Source organism: Mytilus trossulus, chromosome 5 (genome assembly GCF_036588685.1).
Source record: "Mytilus trossulus isolate FHL-02 chromosome 5, PNRI_Mtr1.1.1.hap1, whole genome shotgun sequence".
Lineage (NCBI taxonomy): Eukaryota > Metazoa > Mollusca > Bivalvia > Mytilida > Mytilidae > Mytilus > Mytilus trossulus.
In genome coordinates this window covers 17,798,711-17,818,756 of record NC_086377.1, presented here as the reverse complement: position 1 = coordinate 17,818,756, position 20,046 = coordinate 17,798,711, and the positions used below count along the sequence as shown (strand labels likewise).

The window sequence follows — 20,046 nt, the reverse complement described above, 5'->3', positions numbered from 1 at the left end:
GTTAAATGTAGGTTACCAGAATCTTTAAATAGACGAACTGCGAAGTAGTTTAAAAACAGGAAGTTCATTCATTTGATGTGTTTGTCGAGTGAGTAGAATTATTTAATATTGCGGTAAGTACATTCATATTTTACAGTTTATTTTCTTTCGTTAATCAAGTTTGGACGTGCATGAAAACCAATCAAATATTATTTGTACTTTTGATTTCTTTTAACACGCATGATTTTACATTCATAGAGAGGTTATTGAAAGTCAACTTTTGGCCTATGCATGTTTATTGGCCATTTTCAAAAAAATACATTTTCAATACACTCATGTTGAAAAATTCAGTTGTAGCTTTTTAAATGAATTCTGAAGACTATATGAGTCATAACATCAATAATAAAAAAAGATGTGGGTCTATTTTCAACATTTTGGTTAGATTAAAATATATATATATTTGAAATAAAAGTTATATTTTGATACTAAGTGTTGCGTAATGTTTGTGCCTGAGGTTTGTGCGTACAGTGTCCAGGTGTCAAAATATGTTGTCTTATCTTCTGATAACCTTACTATCCGCAAAGGGAACTATATGTTTCCATTTGTTCATAATAACTCTAACTCTCACAGCTCTTTCTATGTGTTAATTACCAACAAAAATTACCGCAAACTTAAATCAATCGCTGTACACGTAATGCAGGCATGTCTATCCTGTAACCTCAATCAGCCAGTAATTTTTTGTCTTCCTATGAATATATAACCCACCAGTTAATGTTTCATAATCACAAAGCATCCTTAAATACTAGCACTTTACGTGTCTTGCAAAGCAGTGTAGAAAATAAGAGAATACAAGACATTCAGGGAAAACAGTAGGAACATTTTTAATAATGTGATTTCAGACAGTTAGAAATAGCAACAATTTTGTTAACTTGAAAAAGTGCTATTACGTCTTGGGCACCACAATCTGACACAGCAGAACAAGTTAACTATCACTGCAAAGGGAGTAGTTATTTCACAACAACATTCATAAATAATAAAAAAAAATGTAACTACTGTTATATCTTGTAATCATGGTAACCAGGGTTACAGTATAATAGGTTTTACTGAAATGTCTTTAAAAAGTATATGTACAAACATAATATTTTAAATCAAAATGTGCTTCAGTTAACACTTTTACTTCACCATCCCCGAAAGGTTTCAATTCTTAAATGAAGCGCGATTTCCAACAGACCATAAATTGTATAATAAATAATTTAGCAAATGTTTCGACAAAAGGGTCTAGGAACCAATGTCTTTTATTGAGTTTTGGAGGGAAAATTAGGATTGAATGTTCCTTCTTTAAATTCCTCTCTACGTCAGTTAAGTGTTTTCACTTTCGATGAAAGAAGTATTAAGATTCAAACGGGACTTGATTTGTTTTTTTAAAGTTTATGTCCTTGCATTCATTTTATTGTTTTTCCATTTGTAGGATGAAATCACAATTGGTGTGAAACAGCACAATCTCAAATATATATAACCGACTTGATTAAATAACTTACTCATGGAATACATGTACATGCATGTAAGAAGAAAAGGAAAAGATTGATTTCACTAGGTGAGATTTGCAAAATCCAAAGGCTTATGCCAGTACATGATCATGATCATAAAAACCAATGGCTAATATTGGGTACTTCATGTTTAGTAATCATCATGATCATCAATCAGTCACACAAATGAATTGCTTTAAAGTCACGGAATAGGAGTTCCTTTAATAATATAAGTTCCAAAAGGAAAATATGTTCTGGAATATTATTTCCAGAGGAGTAAATATTACAGTATTTGTTCCTAACGGAATAAATGGTATAGAATATTTGTTCCCAACAGGAATATAGGTATTAACTAACTAACTAACTAACTAATTTTATTCAGTATAAAATCCAGTACAAAAGGATCATCGCTGAAACATGTGAACACATATAAAAAAAAAAACATATACAAAACAAAACAACAATAAAACATAACAGCCAACAATTTTGACACGTATCACAAGCAAGGGACAGAACTCAAACTTCAATATTATGCAATTATTCCCACTGATGAATGTCTAATCAAAATACATTTGTCTATATATATAAGAAATCTGGTGAGAACATTAGTCTCCGAACAGTTCATTAAATATTTAAATTTATCAAAATTATCTAAATTGCAAAAACGTGGTATAATATTAACAATGTCATCATAAAACTTTTCTCTCTCCTCGTGATAGAGGTTGCATTCACATATAAAATGAAACTCATCTTCAATTTTGTTATCCATACAATGTTTACATATTCTTTGATCCAAAGGCGTTTTATCATATCTGCCTTTTTCAATGTGTAAATTGTGGTTAGAAATTCTTAATTTGCATAATTGTCTAATATATTGTTTTGGGATATTTAACTTTGTATAAGTCTCAGGTTTATATTCCTCTTTTAACTTGTAATATGTGCGTAGTTTGTTTTGCTTTTCACCTGTCAAACATGAGAAAAAATAATTTTTATGACATTATTTGTAACAAAGTTTCAGTTGGAACTTCTGTTAGGTGGAACAAATATACGTCGACAACACAAATATGTAACATAGCGACAAACGACATTCTTAAGTTTGCCTCAACCAAATGTTATGAATCTTATACACAATGCTTATTACCACAAAACATAAATCAAGTTTGTACTTGCGTAGCGTCACTTTCATCGTTCTTGTGATTTAGATATAAGAAGATGTGGTATGAGTTCCAAGAAGACAACTCTCCCTCCAAGGCACATTTTGTAAAAGTAAACCATTAGAGACCACAGTATGGCCTTCAACACGGAACATTTGCTCATACAGAACAGCAAGCTATTAAGAGCCCCTAAAATGGCAAGTGTAAAACCATTCAATTTTTTTCTCGTTTGAATTGTTTTACATTGTCTTATCGGGGCCTTTTATAGCTGACTAAGCTGTATGGGCTTTGCTCATTGTTGAAGGCCGTACGGTGACCTATAGTTGTTAATGTCTGTGTCATTTTGGTCTTTTGTGGATAGTTGTCTCATTGGCAATCATACCACATCTTCTTTTTTATAAACAGGAAAGTCTACGGTATAAAACAAAACAAAAAACGCGAAACAAGAAACACTTATAAATCACACCAGACGACGAATACTAAACATCAGGTTCCTGACTAAGGACAGATGCAAACAAATGCAAAATATGTCCCTTAGTAACTTTTATTTGAATGCTAGGCACCATGGGTTTCCTATGGACATATTCCCCATTTATTTTTATTCCATTTTAATTTTGAACTGCTTGTGAAAGGCAACTTATATGATGAAGCTGAAATTACTGTACTCGTTGTTACATAGTTTACATTTAATAATATTCAACACAACGGTGATTCTTCTGATTTTAGGACAATAATAATAAGCGATGGCAGAAACAGGGAATTACCTTATGGTTGCTGCTTTAGACTTTGGTACGACATACTCAGGTTATTCATTTTCCATGAGAGATGAATTCGTTAAAGATCCATTAAAGATACAAGCTAACCCTGTATGGAAGGCCGGAAGTCGACAATTTATGTCAATGAAAACTCCGACATGTCTTTTATTAGATGGTAAACGAGAGTGTGTTGCCTTCGGGTACGATGCAGAGAACCAGTGGGCAGATTTATTGTTAGATGGAGAACACGAGGAATACTACTATTTTGAACGTTTCAAAATGAATCTACATAATAATAAGGTACTTTGTTTATCATTGTTGAAATATTTTTATATAGTTTGTTTATACGTTATATTTTTGTTTTTACTTCATTTTTGGTACATATATGTGTAAATTAGGCCGTTAGTCTCCTCGTTTGATTTGTTTTACATTGTCATTTTGGGGCCTTTTATAGCTGATTATGCGATATGGGGGTTGTTCATTATTGAAGGCCGTACGGTGACCTATAGTTGTTAATTTCTGTTTCATGTTGGCCCCTTGCGGAGAATTGTCTCATTGACAATCTTCCAACTATTTATTTTTTAAAAATTGATCAATATATAGTTCTAGCATCTCGGTGTTCGTTAACCAGCACTCCTTTTACAATTGTTGTATCCCTTTTCTTCGAGTCAGTTAACTACGATCACAGGTAGAGTCAACTAACATAGATTTTTAAATTGTTATTTGCTTCTTCTCTGCAAAAAAACCACGCCGCGCGGCTTTTATTTTTAAGAATAGTGGACTGCATGGTCGGCCAAGATTCAGTTGAAATTGTCCTTGTAGTTGGCAAGTGATCCTACTGACTGTTTCCTAGTTAAATATCGTCTAAAATATCTGACCCAGTGAGTCTGTCTCGTTAACCTGGAACTATTTTTTTTATACATATTCATATTCATTTACATGTTGAAGTCTTGATATGGTTGTAATTTTTGCTACCGAACTTAAAACCCTATCCAGTTTCATCCTCCAAATCTATTTAAGAATTAAATGCTGCTTTTTGTAACTTCATTTGGGTGTAAAAGCGTTGACCGATGTACATTTCAGTTTTATGAATCGCGGAAGCGCTTCATTCTAAAATTTGCGCTATAGGTCAATTCGCTTTTACCGTATGAAGTTACAAAAAGAAGCATTCAATGCTTATAATTACATATTTAAGCTAGGATCATGAATACACGATTTTTATCAAGTTTTTATTTGATACACCTGTGCACTTTATTGTGGGACCTCTTGTCATCATGAATGGTAAATTTTAATGTGTATTGAAGTTGATTAAGGAATAACGCAAGATTGCAGTGTAGCCAATCAGAATAACGTATTATAATGAAACATACATTTGATGTAACAAGGCGGTGTATCAAGGTGGTCATTGCAAAATAGTTTGATTATAATTGCAACAAGGACACAAAGTATTAAAGATAAGAACTTTTTGTTAATACAAACTGATTTCCTGTTATACATTAAATCGTTATACATTAAGGAAATAAATCACATGTGCACAATAATTAGATTACAAAACAAGTTTTAGATTCATACAAACACATATCTAAACCATTTAGATGATCTGAAATTATTAGTTCAAATTTTCACATATTACGGAATTCGTTAGTATCCTCCTCTAGTTCCTTGTCTATTTTCGACTTTTCTTTCGGTCGTAATTGGATTTTAATACATCGTAGCATTGATTTATGCGTCAAAGCTTCAGCAAGAAGCAATTAAAAATACTCCGACTATTCTTTCTGTCAAAACATATTCAAGAATAGTACATGTGCTTGATATTCATATGATGAAGACATGATCTTTCAATCAGTTTAATTGAGGTCTGGAGTTGGCATGTCCCTACATTTTTACAGTTCGGGGCTGTTTGCTTGTGAGAAAGCTGTCTACATATTCCATTATCATGATTAATGTTTTGGTCTTTTGTGGAGAGTTATCTCATTGACAATGACACCACATCTTCTTTGTTATATGTCAGTAACTAATAGTAGTCCTTTGTTAATTTATGTTTCATTGTCATTTTGATAAATTTCTTTTGTTACCTTTTCTGAATTCGGACTAGGACTTCTTTTGAACTGAGTTTTACTGTGAGTATTGCTATGTGTTTCTATATTCTACATAGTAGGCTAGATGTATAGGGGGAAGGTTAAGATCTCACAAAACTTGATTGAACCGGCCGCATTTATACGCCTGTCCAAAGTCACAGGTAGAGTCAACTAACTTAGTCTTGTATGTTTTTGGGGTTTTTTTCATTTCAGTTCGTATTTAAGTTTTGGAGTTGGTATGACGTCCATTTTTCACTAAACTAGTACAGTTTTTTTTTTTATTAAGGGACCATTTGAGGCCCACCTACGGGTGCGGGATTTTCTCACTGCGTTAAAGGGTCATTGGTGGCTTTCGGCAACTTTCTGTCCTTTGGTCAGGTTGTTGTCTCTTGGTAATATATCCATTCTCATTTTCATCATGATTATTTTTTATGATGTTTACTGCTCCAATTCAAGATTAAAAGGTTTTTAAAAGACCACTATAAAATGAATTTCCATCAATAACGGAACCATAAAAAAGCAGTATAAAATTACCGGTTCGTTGTCCTCTTTTATTAAATACATGTATACTCATTTGAAAATTAAGCAGGAAATATTTCTCTTTCAATCTTTCTACATTTACTATTTACATATACTAGTGTGTTCTTTCTAAAATTAAAATAAATAAATTTGCATGGACTTGATTAGGTTTTCAACAATAGCTGTTGAAACCGTTTGTTATAAAACAATCAATAGAAAAGAAGATGCTAGCGTGCAACATTTTAATTGCAACACGTGTGTTAAAAATAATGGATTCCTATCCGATAAACAGCAAAAACAAACGTAGCGAACACATAATAATGTAACCGTATGATGACCTATAGTTGTTAATTCCTATGTCATTTGAGTCTCTTGTGGAGAGTTGTCTCATTGGCAATGATACCACACCTTCTTTTTTAATAACCAATCAGAACATATTATGCGATAAGTAATTATTTCAAGATGGCGTGTATGTCTTCTGCAACTAATAGCTCCGCAACGTGATGCGAAGCAAAATCAAATAACATGCTTTTTGTTCTCTTTTTAGAATATCACAAGTGGCATGATGTTAGATGATATAACTGGTACAAAACGATTGCCAGCTTTTGATGTGTTTAAATTTTCAATCCAATATTTAGTGAACCATTTGTTAGATATTTTGAAAACACGTGGTAATGTAGTCCGCCATAACGAGGTTCAATGGGTCCTCACAGTTCCTGCAATTTGGACAGATCGAGCAAAGAAGTTTATGAGGTCTTGTGCTGAAGCGGTAAGCGAATGAAATTAAAAAAATGTTCAGATTCTGATGTTTGAAGCTCATAATTTGGTTTTCAATTATCGACGAAGATTCAGAAACTAAATAACATAGCAGATATTTGGAAAGTACACTATCTACACAATAATTTTAGTTTTAATTTATTTATGAATGTCAAATATTCTGTATATAGTAATTCTTATTTTCTGTGAATTTAAGAACTGTCTGCACATTTTCTTAGTTTAAAGCAATAATACGGCAATGTGATGCCAAATTAAATATGTTTGCAAGTAGTTTCACTTTGAATTACATCGCTGTTACACATTTATTTCCTTGTTAAAAGAGGGACGAAAGATACCAAAGGGACAGTCATACTCATAAATCTAAAACAAACTGACAACGCCATGGCTAAAAATGAAAAAGACAAACAGAAAAACAATAGTACACATTACACACCATAGAAAACTAAAGAATAAACAACACGAACCCCACCAAAAACTAGGGTTGATCTCAGGTGCTCCGGAAGGGTAAGCAGATCCTGCTTCAATATAGTTATTACGGAGATTGTTTTTAAACCTTAACCCTACAGTTTAAAGGAGACATAAAGACAATCTGTGTAGACGTACAGTGTCCCACATTCTAATACCCCACCCGCGAACAAAGTTTGGATATAGGAATCCGTCTATCTGTTTTTCGGTTTGTGTGTGTCTGTCTGTCTGTACCTTAGATCTTAGGTTGACCAAACGAGGTGTTCTGATGCATCATTGTTTTTTTTTTCCGAAATCTACAAGGGTGCAATACATGTTGCTATCTCTCTTAACACAGATTAGTAATTTTTTGTCACATCCGACGGACTATCGTCGTTTATCAAGACCATACTCGCAAATGGTGTCACGGGGAGCCGCAAATTCAGTCCCTAAAATGTTCTCCCTGGAACGAGGATCGAAACAGAACTTTTGTGTTTGAAGTCTAATGCGCTTACCAATACACCACGACTCATATATGTTCGAAGCATGACTTTTTAACACTAACCGTTACCCTACCAAAAACTGTGTATGCCAAATGATCACACTTACCTTGATTTAAGTCTTTGACCTTTAGAAGTAAAACATTGTCTGATTTATTTACGGTGCATACATCTTGTAGTGAAGCACTAAGAATGACAAAATTGTGTATGTTCAATAAAATTGAGAATGGAAATGGGGAATGTATCAAAGAGACAACAACCCGACCATAGAAAAAACAACAGCAGAAGGTCACCAACAGGTCTTCAATGTAACGAGAAATTTCCGCACCAGGAGGCGTCCTTCAGCTGGCAATGCATTTGTTTCACTGTAAGTACAGTGCTAGTTATATTTTAAAAATTTAATTTTCCATTAATTTTTTATATTTAGAATATAGATATATCAGTATGTATTTTCTGATTTCCATTTATTCAAGGCTGATATACCCACTAATAATTTGATCCTTGCGCTGGAACCAGAGACTGCTTCAATCTTCTGCCAATACTTATCCACTGAGAAACTAAAGGGTTCGGAATCTGGATTTACCATGCCAGCCGAGGGGACAGAGTATATGGTTGTTGATCTAGGAGGTATAGTATTACATACATATAACTAACAACATTAAATATGATAAACATACGGGATGGATTATCCTCTCTTGAATCGTCTTTCATATCTTTTTTGCCCTTTTGAGTTTGTTCGAGCGTAAATATATTATACTGCTATGCCAAAATAAACCCAGTTTCATGGATATATTGATGCCGGTCTTTGTTGCTAGATTTGTTAAAATCATTTATCCCCTCAGTTTTGATAAGTTAGTAAGAGAGTAACAGTAGCTAATTAATTTTGAAATTCAGTAGGTTATTTCATAAACATATACAAATTGTGTCTTGACTTCTCTTTCTTCTTAAAAAGATGCAAGTTTTTTAATTGCCTTTGACTGTATAGATGATAAATTCAAAATTAACGTGTTTTTTCTACTATGGGTTCATTTTCGTAGGTGTCAATTTTCGTGAATTAAGGAAACCTTACAAGTTCGTGAATATTTAATGTTCGTGGTTTTGCCAAATAGATATAAGAAGATGTGTTATGAGTGTCAATGAGACAACTCTCCGTCCAACTCTATAAATTGTATAGGTTCACCAATACCCGCGAAATGCACAAAAATTGGTGTCCAATGGAAAGTAATGAATCCATATATTTGTTTTGGTTTTCTTCAGGTGGAACTGCAGATATAACGGTTCACCGGAAAGCTGCAAATGGTAAATTAAAAGAAAAACACAGAGCTATGGGTAACAATTGTGGTGGTACATCGATTGATAAACGCTTCTTAGAACTGTTCGAAGAAATAGTCGGAGAAACAACAATGAATTCATTAAAGAAAGAAAGCCCTCTTGCATATTTGGATCTTGTACGAGAGTTCGAATCCCAGAAAAGAACAGTTGAAACAAGCACAAGAATTAAAGTAACAATGTCTATCCCTGTCGTGGCGCTCGATGAAAAGTGTCAGAAAGTTCACAAAAAAGACTTTAAGTCTCTACTGGAAAGCTCGCCATACTCAAAAGACATTAAACTAGCACATGATAAAATCCGTATAAACGTTGAGTTTTTTAAAAAGTTGTTTACCCCTTCAATTGACGGTGTTATATCTCTAATGAGAGAGATTTTACGAAATAGGTCATTAAAGGAGGTCAAACATGTTTTAATGGTTGGAGGATTCTCAGAATGTCAACTGATGCAAAGTGCAGTTCGAAAAGCATTTCCGGATCAGAGAATTATAATTCCAGAAGAGGCTGGTCTGTCAGTGCTGAAAGGGGCCGTTTTGTTCGGTCATAAGCCAGATTATATACAATCACGTGTCATGCGGTGTAGTTATGGCGTCAAAACAAATGTAGCTTGGAACGAAAAGAAATATGATAGAAAACATTATGTGATTATGGAAGGGGAAGAAAGGTGTGATAATATTTTTTCTCTCATTATCGGGAAAGATGAAAGCGCCGAAGCTGGAATGATAGTTAAAAAATCTTTTTTTACACCTTACAAACATCAAGACAAGATGGACATTATGGTGTACGTATCTGAAGAGACAACACCGGGATATGTGGACGATGATAGATGCTTCCTGTTATGTACACCGACAATTACTTTTTCTGACACATGCGAAGAGAGGCGTTGGGTAGACGTTGAATTTGTTCTCGGAAATACGGAAATAGACCTGAAGGCGCACGATAAAAACTCGGGGGAGGCAATATCGGCAAAATTTAATCTGATTTAATCAAATTGCGAAATGTTAAGTTTGAAGTATCAACTAAAGTGTAAACACTTCTTTTTTATCTTGTATTTGAATTTCTACTAAAGAGTGTATTATCTTCTGTTTATTCTTGAACACGAGTTTTCTTTAATGGTTTATGTATGGAATTGATAGTAGAAACGGGAAATTTGTCAAATGTTTAATACCCGGCAAAGAGTAGAAAACAAGTACAAGGTCACCAATAGGTCTTCAATGTAGCGAGAAAATCCCGCACTTGAAACACATACACTTGTTTTTGTCTATGTGAACCATAGGCGGGCTTCAGCTTGTCCCTAAACAATAATGTATACTAGTTAAGCGAAATGGGCACCATGCTAAACTCTGATTATGTTTGTATTATGATATCGACCCAACATCTAGAATAGTTCACCGAGTGTACACAGGGTTGCAAAGTATTACCCGCCCGGGCTGGGCAATACTTCTAGAAATGTGTAAAACTGGGCAATACAATTGTTTATGCTTATTTCAACACAAAATAGTAAAGACTTGTTTTAGTTTCATGGAAATATAGCTTAAATTATACATTTTTTACAGACAGCCATTCAAAGACATTTCTAGAAGACTGAAAAATCAATTGTATTCTCTTCTCCACTTACTATTCTATGTTTGTATTTAAGGATACATTGTTAATTTCCAACTGCAAGCATTGTTACAATAATCATAACTTTTAAAATAATGATAGGAATTAAGACTACAGTTACTGTAGTATACCGCTATTCGAAAGTCATAAATTGATGAAGTGGAAACAAATCCGGGTTACAAACTAAAACTAAGGAAAACACATCGAATATAAGAGGAAAACAACGAAACAACAGAAACACTAAAGGGAAAAAACCACCAAGCGACAATGCAACACACACAGGAACGAACTTCAACTATAGGATAACAATTGCTATTTTTCGGACTTGGTACAGGAAATTTTAAGAAACAATGGTGGGTTGTACCTTGTTTTGTGACTAGCCAAATCTCCCGCTTTTATGACGATATTTAATAGGAACTTTTTTCTTGATTTTCACCTTGATTTACATTAGTTTATTTGTTTATAGTCGTTACAGCATAATCCCTAATAATCCCATTATTAACATAAAAATCTGTGAACTCCAACATAAAACTTTACTATTTGATCTACAAATCTCATAATGTAGGAATCTGTGCTTTGCCTTTTCGTCAAGAGTCATTTCATTTGCGTGAAAATAATATTTCATTTGCGCCAAAATATTCATTTCATTTCCGCTAATTTTACCAGGAAGAAAAAGAAGAATATTACAAGTAAACACAGGTAAATAGTATGAAAATGAATGAGATCCTATAAACTTTAAAAATACGCTATACACTGGTGTAAAATCACGAAAATACCGAACTCCGAGTAAAATTCAAAACGGAAAGTACCTAATCAAATAGCAAAATCAAATGATAAAACATAGCAAACGAATAGACAACAACTGTCATATTCCTGTCTTGGTACGGGCGTTTATAAATGTAGAAAATGGTGGATTGAACCTTGCTTTTATAGCGCGAATCCTCTTGTATGACAGTCGCAAACAAGTCCATTCTATCAAATTTAAAAACCAAATCCATTGCTTAATTGTAAATGTATTTTAAATCAACCCATATACTAGTAGGATTGAAATATTCGAAGTAACGGTTCGGATGTACTCCTTTCCACTGGATAGCCTATATGCGTGTTCATGTAACTTATACAGATCTATTGCCACTATATAAAAATAAGGAGATGTGGTCTGCTTATTGCCAATTGAACAAATATCCCCAAAGATCAGATAAAGTTAAAAGAAAGCCACAAAAGACGATAACTAATAATTCACATTCAATATTTTTATTTTTTGATAATTTCATATCACATTTTTAATAAGAAATATAAGAACAACTGGAAAGCACTAAGGCATGGTAATCTTAACAAAAAAAATCTCACAATAATAGTGAAAGATGTGAAACGCAATACATTAGCAACACTTCACTTTTTCTATTCGTGATAGATTGTTTATCTCCTTAACTTGCTGATATGCACTCTAAGCTGTCTGTGGTACAAATGACATATTTCACTGCGAAGCTCCCCTCTATCTAATCGAGAAATACGGCCCTCGTAGAGAGTACATAACAACAACTGTACATTAAAGGGTCTTATAGCAACCACAGGTAAATTTGATGCCGTTTTTAACGATAGAAAGAACAAATGGAAAAATTTCAAGAGAAATGTGAAAAAAACATAACGGTAGAAATATTATAACATTGAACTTTCACCAGGAACGTTCATGATTATCTAAAACTATGAAGTAAAGGACGCTCAAATACCTACACACTTGAGGGATTTTATGACCAAAATGAAAACATCAATTTCAGGTCAACGTTGCCCGAGTTAAAACCTTAGTCGATTTGTTAATTACAGTCAAAAGTAAAATCACAAAAAAAAACGAAAACGGTAAGTCCTTAATCAAGTGGTAAAATCAAAAACTCAACATATCATCCGAATGGATGACAGGTGTCATATTCCTGACTTGGTACAGGCAATTTCTAATATAAAAAAAAAATATTGATAAAGACGAGTGAATTTTGTTTTATAATAAATTACTCTTAAGTTTGTAAGGCAATTTCGTTCAATAAAAAAAACCCAAATAATTAACTGAGGAAAACTACTAAGCTAGTAAAAAACGAAGACTAAAATAGAAAAATATAACTAAAAAAAAATAAACATTGAGTCTTGCCATCACAATTTGATTGACTTATTCCTTGTTGTATGGTTTAAAAGTGGGGCAAAAGATACAAGAAGAACAGTCAAAATCATTAATCGAAAATAAACTGACAAACCATGACTAAAAATTAAAAAAAGACAAACAGACAAACAACAGTACACAAGAAACAACATAGAAAACTAAAGACTTAGCAACACGTTCTCCACCAAAAACTTGGGGTTTATCGCCCAGTGGCGAATATTTCATTCATTTACAAGACGGTAATCAGATTTTAGAAAGAATTGTTGCAAGAGTCCTACACGTACAGATAGCGTAGCACTTTTTCTTCTCGAATCACTGCACTCTTGTTAGTACATAAAATAACAACAACATAATCTATCTATATATTTATATTTATCTATCATGAAGGTATTTAAAAGTAGATATGAGATACTGTTAAATATCAGTCATAAAGGTATTTAATATAAATAGACAAACTGCGAAGTATTTCAAACGAGGTAGTTTCATTCATTTGATATGGCAGTAGAGTGAGTAAAATTATTTCTGTTTTATAGCAAACATCTTTTTTTTTCTCCAGTATATTATTTATTTATTGATTACTTTTCAATATGCAAGTGATAAAGTAGTTTTCTATGTACTATTTGTACTTTCGGTTCAACATGTTTAATCACTGTAAGGTTATCTGATAGTCCCCAGCCGACTTTACAAGCTGGTAGTATTACCTTTCACATCATAACACATTTAAGGCAGTTGACAGGAGGAGTAGTTTTATTGTTACTATTCGAAATAAATGATGATACGCGTATTGTTTTTTAGCAGGGATTAGGTTGTTACAACGTGTTTAACGATACCACCATGAATCATTTCTTGATATGATAGGTAAATGTGTCTCCTGCCTTTTTTTTCTAACATATAATATAGTTTGGGAAATGTAGAGTTTTTCTACTTCATATTCAATGTATGTTATTTTGGACGTTCATTGCAACTGTATTTCTATACAACCTGAACAATGAAACGATTTAGTATCGACGGTGAGGATTGGTAGCACAGTATAGTTAAAATAATGAGCAAGAGATGAAATTATTAACTTCATCGTTGACCTTTCACACTACATCATTCAAAAGTCATTTAAAAAGGCTTATTATTTACAGTACATACATATACATGTATCATTAACTAAAATGTTGGGACGGACAACGAGCTGATATACAATCAGGCGCGGATCCAGAAGGGGGGGGGGGGGGGGTTGGGGTTCCGGAGGTTGGAACCCCTTATTTTTTTGGACGATCATTGCATTTGAATGGGGACATGTAATTGGAACCCCCCCCTTTTGTCCTGGGTTAGAACACCCCCCCCCCCTTTTAAAATGTCTTGATCCGCCCCTGACAATATTGAATTTATGTAGTCGACACATTATAACGAAGGCACTAACATTATAAAAATAGTAAAGCCTGACATATCGTTATCTTTCTTGATTGAAAATCATATAGTATTTCAGATGATTCTTTAATTATCCGTGTGCATTAGATTCCGCGGGAAAATACACCAACCAGCGCAAGAAAAAGGGATTCTTAAAAACGATAATACCATGGTCACTAATAAAACAACACGTAGAGTAAAACATTTAGTACTAAAACTAAAACCTATCTAACCAAAATTAACCAGGTGAAAAACTACGTCATATGAGTCTCTGGTGGAACTGAAGGAAAATTATTCCATAATAACATACATATGAGTTTGGCTCTGATTAGTAGAACATATCCATCGTCATCAGTGAAACCAAAACCTTATAACGTCCTTATAAAATCGTATTATAAATTCTCTGTTATATTGTGCTCAATATTTCTGTTTAATGTATATTTAACACATGTGTATAATCATTGTGCTTTCCTTATTGAACAAAACAAACAGAAAAAGTAAAGATATACAGATCACCTATCACTTATCATTTGTTGTTGTTTACATACAATTCTGCAAAGGACAAAACATCCAGGCGATATTCTTGTCCTTTTGTTCACCAGACATTTTAATCAGTATTTGAGTAAGAATAAAAAAAAAAAGATGTGTTATGATTGACAGGGAGACAACTCTTCAAAATAGACCAAATGATACAGAAATTAACAGCTTATGTGCACCGTATAGCCATCAACAACGAGCAAAGTCCATACTGCATAGTCAGCTATAAAAGGCCTTGACATGACAAATATAAAACAATTACAACTAAAAAATAAAGGTCTAATTAATGTACGAAAACGTGAACGAAAAACAAATTTGTAACACAGCAACAAAAGACAACCACTGAATTACAGGCTCCTGACTTAGGACAGGCATGCACATTCATAATTTAGAAGGGTAAACATGTTAGCGAGGACCCAATCCTTCCCTAGACGGTGGCAGTGGTTTAACAGTACAACATAAGACCGAACTATAAAAGTCAGATGAAAATGACTTCACTCACCAGAAGGAACCTTTATGATCAACATCCTATAAGCAAAATGCTGAATATAGTTACTCTTCAATTTTAATGTGATTCTGAATTGTAGTTTGAAATAATGTGGTATTATGGCTAAAAAAGAATTATTCCTACTGTATATGTCATGTCCTATAATAATAAAGATCATTGATATTGCGTATTTCAGATGAAAAAAAAATAAATAATGGAAGATTCTAGAAATTACTTGATGGTTGCTGCTATTGACTTTGGTACTACATACTCAGGTTATTCGTTTTCGATGAGAAATGAGTTCGCCAAAGACCCATTACAAATACACACTGCAATGTGGAAGACTCGTCACTGCACGTCAGTGAAAACACCAACATGTCTATTATTAGACGGGAAACGAGAGTTTGTAGCGTTTGGGTACGATGCAGAGAATCAGTGGGCTGAATTGTTATTAGAAGAAGAACATGCTGATTACTTGTATTTTGAACGCTTCAAAATGAATCTACATAATAACAAGGTATATTTCAATTATATTGATATAGATAATTGAATAAAATTAAGAATGGAAATAGACAAAGACACAACAGCCTTACCAAAGAGCAGTTACCAGCCGACTACCAACAATAACTTACCATAAGAATAAACACATTTTTTCTAGAGGTTATTAGGGTGTGAGTAAGAGCCCTGGTGTTTTCACGCATCGTTGTAAATATAATGGAATTTGAAGCAACTGTCATACAAGGGAGAGGTTTAGCGCTATTAAGTCAGGTTTAATTCATAATTTTCTACATTTGTACTAAGACAGGAATATGTTAGTTGGTGTCCATTCGTTTGATGTGTTTTCTAATTTAATTAGGGACTCTCCGTTTTGAATTTTCCTCGGAGTTCAGTATTTGCGTGATTTAACTTTTTATAGAAAGCTGACAACCCTCCCCATTCCACAAACTACCAGAATCTTCCATTTTGGAATTAGTAAAACGAATCTTAATCAACAAAGTAGAAAAATAAGCATATTCGCACAGAACTGTCTATCACTGTTTATTACTGTTATTACACGCGTCTGACGTATATACTAAATTTAGTCCTGGTATCTATGATGAGTTTATTTACACTCGTTATATAGATGTGCAAATATATGTATTAGTTTTGTTATTTTTATTTTCATGAAATAGAACATCACAAGTAGCATGATGCTAGAAGACATTACTGGGACAAAACGAATGCCAGCTTTCGATGTATTTAAATTATCAATCAACTTCTTAGTAACACATTTACTAGATCTTTTGAAAACACGAGGAAATATAGTCCAGCAAGATGAAGTTAAATGGGTCCTTACTGTTCCTGCAATCTGGACTGATAAAGCTAAAAGATTTATGAGATCGTGTGCTGAAGCGGTTAGTAGTATGAAGGTGTCATTTGTTTTACACTTAGTTACAATACGGAAACATATTTATTTTAGCAATATGACTTATTGGTTTCGCTGAAGCATACACTATGCAAAGTTGAAACACACATTTATATTTTGTAAAAAACAAAATAAATGCGGGAAAAGGCTAACCCGGACATTTGCCTGATATTTAGCATTTACATTTTGTGGGTCTCAAAATGTAAAAACAATGTGCTAATAGAGTTGAAATATGACCTTTCATGAGGTTTTGTAGTCGTATGTGTATCGTAACATAAAAAAGGGATTCGAACATTAAAAACAAACTTCATTGACCCCGCTTTGGCTACATTTATAATATAATGCCAAAATAACAAATAAAATACTAAAAGGCTCATGACATTAGGCAAGTAAATTGCTGAAATGTGACTTTACATTGAAAGAGTGCTATAACACATACTTATATATTTTGTAAAACGGATATTCTTTGAAAGAATTCTCTGTTTATTATAGGCTGGCATACAAACAAAGAATTTGATCGTTGCACTTGAACCAGAAACAGCATCTATTTTTTGTCAATATTTACCCACTGAAAGATTGAATGGTTCGGTACCAGGTTTCGCAATGACTTCGGAGGGGACAGAGTACATGGTCGTTGACCTTGGAGGTAGGTGATACATCCATATTTAAATCGAATTAAAAAAAAAACATTCTAATTGTAATAACAAAAAATGTCTATTAATTAATTTCATAATATTGAGTTTTAAATTTTTAATTTCGAGTATTTAAGAACATTTTAATATGGATCAAGTTGAGTTGAAAACGAAATGTTACTGTGTTGCTAATGAAAATTGAAGCGGGTTAATATCTGAAAATGTGGAAAAGAAGACGCATGTCTGCAAATATCATAGGCAGATATTTCAATTTACTCAGATCAAAAATCAAAATGCAAGATGCATTATGGTATATGTAAAAGACGAATCTATTAAGTTCTGTTTATTTTGTTATATTACAATCATCAACCACAGTGTGTATTTTGTCTGTCATCTAGGCGGTACTGCAGACATTACAGTTCATCCGAAAGTAGCAAATGGTCGCTTGAAAGAAATACACAGAGCTATGGGAAATGATTGTGGGGGTACATCGGTTGATAGAAGGTTCTTCAAGCTTTGTGAACAGATCTTTGGAGAGAAAATAATGAAATCATTGAAAGAAGATAGCCCCCTTGCATATTTAGACTTAGTAAGAGAATTCGAGATTGTCAAGAAAACACTTGAAATTAATAAACCTAAAGTTACTATAACAATACCGTTTGTTGCACTAAACACAATGTGCCAGGAAGTTCACAAAAAAGATTTAAAGTCTCTGCTTAAATCCTCTACATATTCAGGGGAAATAACACTAACACATGATAAGATTCGTATGAGCCTTGAGTTTTTCAAGAAACTATATACACCTACAATTAACAATGTGCTTACTCTCATGAAAGAGATTTTAGGAAAAAAGACATTAAAGGGCGTGACACATTTGTTATTGGTTGGAGGATTCTCAGATTGCCAGTTTATAAAAGACGCAGTTAATAAAGAATTCCTGGAGAAAAGAATAATAATTCCAGATGAAGCCAGTCTTTCCGTGCTTAGAGGGGCTGTTTTGTTTGGCCATAAGCCAGAATATATCCAGTCACGGATAATGCGATGCAGTTATGGTGTGAAAACTAATGTTCCTTGGGATGACAGAAAATATGATAAAAAACATTATGTAGTTATGGAAAAGGAGAAAAGGTGTGACAACATTTTTTCTCTTATCGTCGGAAAAGACGAAAGCGTTAAAGCAGGAATGGTAGTTAATAAATCATTCTTTACACCTTTCGAACATCAAGACAAAATGGACATCATGGTATATGTATCTGAAGAGACAACACCAAGTTATGTCGACGATGATACATGTGCTTTGCTATGTACACCGACAATCACTTTTTCTGACACCTGCGAGGATCAACGCTGGGTAGACGTAGAATTTGTCCTTGGAAATACGGAAATTGACATTAAGGCTCATGATAGAAAGTCTGGGGAGGCGATATCAGCAACGTTTAATCTAATATAAGGATTATTAACTTGAATGCATTATCACCTGCGTCTTACACTTAGGACTACCTCATAGATATATCCTAAATTTCAATTTGTGCAGAAGAGTGTATTATCGTCGGTTTATTCTAAAACATTCGATTCTTTTCATAACTTAATTGTATACTAAGGTTTATATATTTTTGCTTAAGACAGAAGAGTCTTCACATGATAACTTGTAGGGTATATTTGGTATTCGTCAATGAAACAGCCACCAAACGACAGAATAGTCTAAAGACTTGTTATGGGTACATACAAACTGTCTAGAAATAGCCATTTTAAAAGACATCGTAATGCTGTAGTAATAAATTCATTCAAATAAAATCTTTGGTCACTATGTCACCTCGTGTTATGGTTGAAGCTTTATACATTTAGTGTAGATGTTTTGAATACCCCTGTGTTTGTGTTGATTCTTGAATTATAGTTAATTAACTTATAATAAAGAAGATGTGGTATGATTGCCAATGAGACAACTATCCACAAAAGACCAAAATGACACAAACATTAACGACTATAGGTCACCGTACGGCCTTCAACAATGAGCAAAGCCCATACCGCATAGTCAGCTATAACAGGGCCCGATATTAACTGTGTTTCATGGTATATTATAACACGTGAATGCATATATAATTACGATTACTGAAATACTAAACACTTTTGCGAATAAATCGATACACGAGCAAACCAGTTTGCGATATCAATCACTTTAAATTTGAAGTTTTCACTGGTAATGTTATTGACTTATTTGTCTTAACAATAGATATAATGCAAATTAATTCCAATAAAATGAATTAGTCCTGTCTAGTAAACACTCAGCATATTTTGTGCACTCTGCTCATATGTTTAAGATATTGTTATAATTAGTTGTCTCTTTACTACTGGCGAGTGATGCACATAGGTGTCACACTGCCAATTCAAAATCCTTATCCATTTAACAAAGAACCGCATAGATAAATACCTGATGCTTTACTTTTGCATAATTATCATATATTGACGCTGTCGAGCGCATGAATACTCAATTTTAGTGCAAAATGGTCTAAATACAATTCTCTTTCGCTAAACATTTCGACAGACTTGTTGATGAGTTCAAGGTAACAGTGGCATCCAAAAGCACAATGCTTTTGGCGGGGGAGGAGAGGGATAGTTATTAAAAAAAGTCATATGTTTCGGTGATCTTACATCTGTTCTCTTTTAACCCTTGAAATTGAGAATGGAAATGGGGAATGTGTCAAAGAGACAACAACCTGACCATAGAAAAAACAACAGCTTTTGTTTGTTTGATGAAGGACCGCGTTATCTTATTTTTTG

The 20,046-nt window shown here is 33.4% G+C and overlaps 3 protein-coding genes across 3 annotated transcripts; all 3 read left to right on the top strand.

The window, feature by feature from the left end:
• LOC134717679 (heat shock 70 kDa protein 12B-like) lies at positions 1 to 6,792 on the top strand. Its single transcript, XM_063580176.1, has 4 exons — positions 1 to 113; positions 1,448 to 1,573; positions 3,386 to 3,714; positions 6,559 to 6,792. Exons 3-4 carry the CDS (start codon positions 3,403 to 3,405, stop codon positions 6,790 to 6,792), a joined length of 546 nt encoding a protein of 181 aa, XP_063436246.1. The 5' UTR covers positions 1 to 113; positions 1,448 to 1,573; positions 3,386 to 3,402.
• Positions 6,793 to 8,210: 1,418 nt separating this feature from the next.
• On the top strand, positions 8,211 to 10,094 carry LOC134718614 (heat shock 70 kDa protein 12A-like). Its single transcript, XM_063581247.1, has 2 exons — positions 8,211 to 8,359; positions 8,990 to 10,094. Exons 1-2 carry the CDS (start codon positions 8,317 to 8,319, stop codon positions 10,042 to 10,044), a joined length of 1,098 nt encoding a protein of 365 aa, XP_063437317.1. The 5' UTR covers positions 8,211 to 8,316; the 3' UTR covers positions 10,045 to 10,094.
• A 5,343-nt stretch (positions 10,095 to 15,437) lies between these two features.
• Positions 15,438 to 18,754, top strand: LOC134718613 (heat shock 70 kDa protein 12B-like). Its single transcript, XM_063581246.1, has 4 exons — positions 15,438 to 15,748; positions 16,404 to 16,625; positions 17,129 to 17,282; positions 17,667 to 18,754. The coding sequence occupies exons 1-4, from the start codon at positions 15,446 to 15,448 to the stop codon at positions 18,716 to 18,718; spliced, it is 1,731 nt and encodes a 576-aa protein (XP_063437316.1). The 5' UTR covers positions 15,438 to 15,445; the 3' UTR covers positions 18,719 to 18,754.
• Positions 18,755 to 20,046: the final 1,292 nt, after the last annotated feature.